Source organism: Anomaloglossus baeobatrachus, chromosome 7 (assembly GCF_048569485.1).
Source record: "Anomaloglossus baeobatrachus isolate aAnoBae1 chromosome 7, aAnoBae1.hap1, whole genome shotgun sequence".
NCBI lineage: Eukaryota > Metazoa > Chordata > Amphibia > Anura > Aromobatidae > Anomaloglossus > Anomaloglossus baeobatrachus.
In genome coordinates, this window is record NC_134359.1 from 242,838,615 (window position 1) to 242,846,935 (window position 8,321).

General features: G+C 38.6%; 1 protein-coding gene across 1 annotated transcript in view; it reads left to right on the plus strand.

Moving 5' to 3' along the window:
- LOC142245347 (uncharacterized) overlaps window positions 1-8,321 on the plus strand; it is a 60,699-nt gene that overhangs the window by 21,945 nt on the left and 30,433 nt on the right. Inside the window, exons 7-9 of the mRNA XM_075317989.1 lie at window positions 870-951; window positions 3,536-3,738; window positions 4,792-4,946. Of these exons, the coding sequence (XP_075174104.1) occupies window positions 870-951; window positions 3,536-3,738; window positions 4,792-4,946 (440 nt within the window). The remainder of the gene's footprint in view (window positions 1-869; window positions 952-3,535; window positions 3,739-4,791; window positions 4,947-8,321) is intronic.

The following is an 8,321-nucleotide window of genomic DNA, read 5'->3' on the forward strand; positions in this document are numbered from 1 at the left end:
TACACACTAAAATTGTCCCCAGAAATATCCAATTGTATTGGCCAGAATGTACCGTACATTGGGGATGGGATGTAATATCTACAACTGAATGTAAACTAATGAGCTGCTTTTACCATCTAGTAAATTCCATACATCCAACATTTGAGTATTTATTTTTCTTACATCACATCATTAAATTAATAGCATTTTATAATCTTTGCCACCATTCACACTGGCGCTCACAATCTACAGTCCTTGTCAGTATGTCTTTGGAGTGTGGGAGGAAAGCAAAGCACATGGAGAAAACCCACATAAACACAAGGAGAACATACAAACTTCTTGCAGAAGTTGTCCTTGGTGGAATTTGAACCTAGGACCCCAGGATTGGGCCACCGGTATAGACCTGGCTTAAACTATGCAGTCTATGAGTCCAAGTACAGACTTTAATAGTCTGTGCTTGGACAGTGACTGTTGGGAGTGTGAAGCTGGAGATCCTTTCCACTAAAGCATATTTTAATGTCATGTTTAGCAAATTCTTAAAAATTCAACATAAATTTCATTCACATTGAATCAATTTGCTGATCTCTAAAAGGGACTCTTAATTAACGAGATACAGAGGGAAGCAGAGAATAGGATTAATGGCAATCAATAAGTAAGCAATTGTAACAAATAACAAATAGAGTTAAAGAATTTTTTAAATATATTTAAATTGCATTTTATTTATAGAATTTGTCTACTATTGTATTGTTGTAACTGAATGGCCAACACTTGATTTTGAAGGTGAAGGTTCACTTCAAATTGTCTCCGTGTTTTGTGTAAAGCTGTAAATAAAATGTCCATGTAGGATTACTTTACTCCATATTATTCACTCCTTATCTCTCCTCTTGTAGGTCTGTAATGCAGGAGGTTCTTCTGGTGGTGATGATCATGAGGATCCGGATGATTACATTACACTTGGAGTCCCCATCAAAGGTAATGACCGAATAATAGCTGCCATAGATAGAGAGATATTATATCTAGTGATGAGAGGACCTATGAAAGTTCAGGATCACTGGGTGAGGCCATAGTTTAGTTAAGTTGTTTTCGAGACTTGACCAGAACTTGACCCTGGATCACCAAACCCCACATAAGTAAATGGCGACCCAAACATCTCTGTTGAAAAGGGGCTGTATAAAGGTCATAGTACGGGCTAAGGGGGCTACAAAAGGAGGCAACATGGGGGCAATTTCCCTGCAAACAAATGTAGATAGGGAATAAATAAATTAAAAAACAAAGACATGGGCTCCCATATATTCTTATACCAGCACTGGTTATCAAAAATAGGTGGGAGCCCAAGTCATTTATTTATTTTTTTTAACGTTATTGTTTACTGCAGTGTACAGGCAACTTCTTCAGGCAATAAAGCTTGTTGATTGACTGCGCTTCAGCCGTTCAACAAACTTTATTATCATACAAACAGTACCCGAACACCGAACTCAGACACAGACATTTTTAAAAGTCCATGTTTGGGTCCAAGCCCCGGACAGCCGAAGTTTGGTACAAGCCATAAACTTTACTGTTTGACGTTAATCATCTCTAATTATATCTGAGAGAACTCTTAAAGGGGTTTTCCACTTTAGGAAACATAAATCCCAAAACCATTTACATAGGCAGAGCCACTAAACTTAGTGAGCGGCAGTGACTGTGTCATGAGCTGTCGATGTTACCGCACAGCCAAACTTTGAGACTGGAGCTTCACCGAAAGCCCATGCTGGACCTAGTGAAGGTGAGTATAAAAACATTTGGGAAACTCCAGAAAGCCATCTTAATCCGGAAGGAAATTAGTTGCATGCCTGGTTTTGGATTAATACTATGCAAGGGCTGTGTTTATATTATCTTATAGCACTACAACTAACTTAGGCTGCTTTCACACTACGTTTTTTTAACATGCGTCATTTTGTTAGCTCAAAAACTGATCCAGTGCAAATGCGTTGTCATTTCAATGCATTTGCAAAGAACTCGCGTAAACATGCGTTCACATGTGTTCACCAGCTTTTGCGTGCGTTATAGTAAAGATCCAGCGACTTGCAGTTTTTTAACTTTTTTCAAAAACACTACTTGTAGCGTTTTTGAGTTGCGTCCAAATACTGCAAATTGCTGGATCCTGACTATACTGCACGGAATGTGAACGCTGGCATGCTGACAGACAGGATCCTGCTTGCTCTACTGAGCATGCCCAGAAACAAGCCTCGCGTGATCAGCCTCTCTCTCCCCCTCCCTCTCTCCCCCTCCCTCTCTCTCCCCCTCCCTCTCCCTCTTCTCTCTCTCCTCTCTCCCTCGCCTGAGAGCGGAGGACGCTCGTAACCATGGTAAATATTCGGTAACCGCGGGTTTAGTTACCCGATGTTTACCTTGGTTACGTGTGCAGGGAGCAGGCAGCCCTGCTCCTAGCAGCTGCAGACGCTTGTAACCAAGGTAAATATCGGGGATCCAAGCAAGTTACCCGATGTTTACCTTGGTTATGAGCCTCCGCAGCTGTCAGATGTCGGCTCCCAGTCTTTCACGTTCAATTCCCCTCACTCCCGATCACATGACGCCAATGCTCGCCCATAAACTTAAAGTGACAGGATCCTGCAAAATAACACATGCGTTTGCATGCGTTTTTCTTTGCAAAAACAGGATTTGCAGCAAAAAAACGTTCATGACGCATGCTAAAAAAACGTAGTGTGAAAGCAGCCTTATATGTAAACTCCAAAATGAAATGTTAAACTAAGAGCTCGTTCACACATCAGTTGTTTACATACAAGTACTCTCCATGTTTGTCATGGTCAGCACTCATACCTATGATAGTCTATGGGGCTGTTCACATGTACAAGAGTTTTTGTGGACTGAGAGGTTCATCTACAACTGAGGAGGAGGCCTGTCTGATGTTGATCCGAATGTTGGATCAAACTCGGCAATGAAAGTCTATGTACCCATGAAAAAATTCCGACAGCACTCGGATGCCTTGATAGATAAGAGAAGGTTGAGAAATATTTTTTTTTTTCATCAGAGAAAAACTGATTAAACTCCAAATTCTGTTGAAAATCTGATGAAACTCTGATAAACACTGACCGAGAAAATCACTGACTTGTGCATGAGCCCTTAATCATAAAACACTATTCACTGGGAATATGTCAAAAGAGTGTGCTTTTGGTTTATACACTACAAGGGTATACAGCATACCTTTTTTCACAATACAGAATAGTGAAGAAGACTCTACTATTTCATACAGCAGCAGAAAGTAAAAAAGTCTTCTGCGGAACAGAAAAGACTAACCAAATGTGAACAGGGCCTTAACCTTAATTGCATAATAAAAAGGTAAATCTTCCAATACGCGTTTTGTTTCAATCCTTCTCAGCACCACAGTTCCCATCTTAGATTCTGGATGTATTCGCAAAAAAATGAGATTTCAAATATAGTGAAATACCCAAATACATTTTTAATGCTCTCTTTTCAGAGAGAATATTGAGATACTTTTCCATTGTAGCCATCATGTAGTCACCTTCATGGATATTTTTATTTTTTTTGACTTTAGAACCTGACAACTTGTGTCCAGATCTTCAGTGCGGCGCATCCTATATCAATGTCACATTTCAGAGAAATGATCTTATAAATTCGAACGTGGATGTTCCAAAACTGCAAACCAATATATTGAGATGCCATGATTTCTACGAAGATGGAAACATTGTGTCAGTAGGATGGCCTCTTGGAGGTGAAAATTGTGGAACCACACTGATTGTAGGTATCGTACGGAGTAAATCATATGTAAAATATCTACCTACTCAATAACAATATGATGGACAATTATTACAGAGCAGGTTATCGGGCCCCATTTTCCCCTTAGACAAAAGTCCCCATGGCCATAAGTGGCATTTTTCAGTAGAGTATAGACAATTTCCAATCTTATGTTCTGTTTAATACAATATACATTAAACCATATATAAAATATCTACCTACCAAATAGCAATATAATGGTCCCTTATCACAGAGAAGGCTATCTGGATCAATTTTCCCATCAGTGGCCAGAAGTGTCATTTTTTAATAGGTAGGGTGTAACTTAACCAAACAGCCATTATAGATCCACCTGGAATATTGGCCCTGTCATATACATAAGGCTTCTTTCACATGTCCGTGGAAAACACACATATCTTTCACAGACGTGTTGAAGGTGCATGTGTCCCTCCGTGTGCTGTGATTTTTGCACACATGAGCTCTTCATGTGCTATCCATGATAGCACATGGAGAGCAGAAACTTTATACTCATTTGTCCACACCGCTCCTGTCCGTACTGCTGATGTCCCCAGCGCTGCTGCTTCTGGGTCCTTGGTGCAGTGAATATTCATGAGCATAATGAGCAGTCCTGGAAGCAAGTGACAGCAGAACCGAAGACAGCATCGCTGGAGACAGGTGAGTATAGAAAATAATTTTAATTCAAAGACACGTGTTTTTTCCGGTATGTGTCACACGGATCATACCATTGTGTGGTCCATGTGACTTGAGTGCTGCCAGAAAAAAACAGACTTGTCTCTGTGCGGAACACATGGAGATGTGTGTGCTCGATACGGAAAAATAGTTTGTGTGAATACACTGAAGTGTGCACAGACCCATTGATTTTAATGGGTCTGCTTATGTCTGTGATTCCGGTACATATGAAAACAACGTCATACGTACCCTAATCACAGACGCGTGAAGGGGGCGTAACGGCCACATGTGTGGCCCTGTTTGCTTAGTGTAAAATGTCAATTTATTTTCTATGCTAATATTAATTAAAGTTTGATTTTTTTTTTTCAGACCAACAATACACACGCTGTGTATAAGAACTCAATTTATTTGCCTCCAATTCCTTCTCAAATTATCTACAGGACTGCGTTTTACGTCAATGTCTCCTGCATATATCCATTGAACATGAATGTTTCTCTTCATAACGTGCTGAATCCCATGATAAGGTTTTTACAACTCTTTAATAAATAGAAATAAAATATTAGATGTGTAGATGAAATACAAGTGATAATAAAATACAAGGCTGTAAAGAGCTTAGCATGTAACTTGATCAGGCTCAATGAAACAAGGCTACCGGAGAAAATAACACAAAGGTCCCGATTCATCAAAGTTTTTATGCCATAAATTTGGGGTAAAATGTATTGAAAAATGATAAAATTTTTGTGACTTTTGGTGTTTTCACATCAGTTTGAATCAGCTTTACCACAATGGGTCATATTGGAGAGGAGCAGGGGTAGAATGGGGCAAAAGTGCTAGTGTTTCTTACTGACACCTAGAACCTCCTACCATTAACTGCTTTTTATAGGCTCCTACAGTTGAAATGAGCCAAATTGCACAGCTGCATTCACTGTGTAGGGGTTGGTGATGAGGACTACATACCGGTTTTTCTTCATTTATAAGACCTGATTTGCTGTTGAGCTCCTTTGAATATTTATACTCAACCACTGCCATAGCTAATAGCAGCTGATCAGTGGTTAGTGTTGGGTGTTGGAACCCCGCCAATGTGATACTAATGAGGTATCTGTAGGGCAGATCATTAATATTACATGCTTCAAGAACCCATTTAGTTAATGGAGGTCATCATTCAATGGTTTCTCTTTTTTTTAATTTATTGAATTAGGATGCTACAATGGCCATTTAAGAGGAATTAAAGCGGGAGCTCAATATTTACCCCTTAACGACTGTGGGTGATAAAATTACATCCTAGCGGTCATAGCGTTACTCTCTGCGGGCTGCTGCAAGCAGCCTGCAGCAATCAGCGCACATGTCAGCTGATTTGTACAGCCGACATGTGTCCTGCCAGGCACGAGTGGATCTGTGTTCCGCCCGTGCCTTTTAACCCCTTAAATGGCACTGTCAATATGTGACCCATTGATTTTAATAGGTCTGCGTATGTGACAGTTAATGGATCAATATGTGACAGCGCCATTATAATAGCGATCGCGCAAAAACTTTACTTACAGGCTGATACCGGAAGTCAAGTGACGTGATCACATGGATCCGGTGGTTGTTATGGTAGCACAGGGTCATGTGAGGACTCCTGTAGTTCTCATGATTCAGGTCCTGTAAGAAACAGCCGAGTACTGGCTGTTACAAGAGATAATCATTTCTCCCGGTCTGAGTGGTGCTGCTCTAATTGGGAGAAATTAATGAACGATGAGAATGTAGATCGTTATAGTCCCCTAGGGAAACTAGTAAAATTAAAAAAAAGTTTAAAAAAAGTTTTGAAAAGTAAAAAAATATAAAAAACCTAAAAGTTAAATCACCCCTTTTTGCCCTATGGAAAAATTAAAGGGTTAAAAAAAATGAAAAATATACACAGATTCGGTATCACTGCGTTCAGAAATACCCAATCTATCAAAATATAAAATCAATTAACCTGATTGGTAAACGGCGTAGAAGCAAAATAATTCCAAGTGCCAAAATTACGTTTTTTGGTTGCCACAAATTTTGTGCAAAATGCAATAACAGGCGATCAAAAAGTAGCATTTGCGCCAAAATTGTACTATAAAAAATGTCAGCTCGAGATTAAAAATTAAAAAATAAGCCATCACTGAGGCACAGATCTCAAGAAGTGAAAACATTACGGGTCACGGAAAATGGCGCATAACATACTTCACTTTTTTCGGACAAACTTCTGATTTTTTTTCACCCCTTAGATAAAAGTAAACTTATTCATGTTTGATGTCTACAAACTCACACCGACCTCAGGCATCATACTGACACATCACTTTTACCATATAGTGACCACAGTGAATAAAATATCTTAAAAACAATAGTGCAATCACATTTTTTTTTTGCAATTTTTACGCATTTAGATATTTTTGCCATTTTCCAGTACACTATATAGTAAAACTAATAGTTTCTTTTAAAAGTACAGTTCGTTCTGCAAAAAACAAGCCATTACATGGCCATATTGACTGAAAAATACAAATGTTACGTCTCTTGGAAGAAGAATGGTGAAAAGAAAAAAATGGCAAGCGCAAAATAGGCTGGTCATGAAGGGGTTAAAAAATGTAGGCGTATTAGAAGTTATTCTCTTCAGGGCTGTAAGACTTACTGGAGATATTTTGCTGTAGATTCTTTTAGAAAATCAATGACAAGAAGTTACTTTTTATTTAGAGCTTCAATTTTCTAGCTCTTGGCTCTTACTCTTCTGCATGATAGGACTTATGGATTTATAACACAAAGAAAGAGACAAGTTGACTTAGAAGTGTTTTTGCCTCGCCTCCATTTAGCTCATCTGGGGGTGTCTTGGGGTTAGAATCCCTGACAATCACATTTAATAAGCTTATAATAAAGATAGGCCATTTATTTAAATCACACCCACTATTGTAAATATTTCTGAGTTGACAAGTGTGATTGTAAGTATCATACTCAACATGTTATCTTTAGAGTCATAAAAACAATGAAACATCTCCAAAAGAACACCTCATTGACAACCTAATCAAAAATCTCTGAAGAAACAACTCAATTACCAAGTGAAACATCTCTGAAAGACCACCACATTGACCATTCCACTGAAACATCTCCAATAGACTACCTCAATGAAACATCTCCAAATGACTACTTCATTGACCACCTCAATGAAAAATCTTCAAATGACTACATCTTTGATGCCGTCAATGAAACATTTAACAAAGAACACCTCAATGAAATATCTCCAAAGACTACAACATTTAAACATCTCCAAATGACTACCTCATTGACAACCTCAAATGAAACATCAACCATAGAACACCTCAATGAAACATCTTCAAAAGACTACGTCAATGAAACATCTCCAAAAGGCTACCTCATTGAAACATCTCCAAATTACTACCTCATTGACAACCTCAATGAAACATCTTCAAAAGGCTACATCATTGAAACATCTCCAAATGACTATCTCATTGACCACCTCAATTTAAAATCTACCAAAGACCACCTTAATGAAAGATCACCAAATTACTACCTCATTGACAACCTCAATGAAACATCTACTAAAGAACACCTCAATGAAACATCTCCAAAAGGCTATCTCATTGAAACATCTTCAAATGACTACCTCATTGACAACCTCAATGAAACGTCTACCAAAGAGCACCTCAATGAAACATCTTCAAAAGACTACCTCAATGAAACGTCTACCAAAGACCATGTCAATTGAAAGATTTCCAACATGACTAACTCATTGATCATCTCAATTAAACATCTCCAAATGACTACCTCATTGACAACCTCAATAAAACATCTACCAAAGACCACCTCAATGAAACATCTCCAAATGACCACCTCATTAACCACATCAGGAAACATCTCCAAAAGCTCACCACATTGAA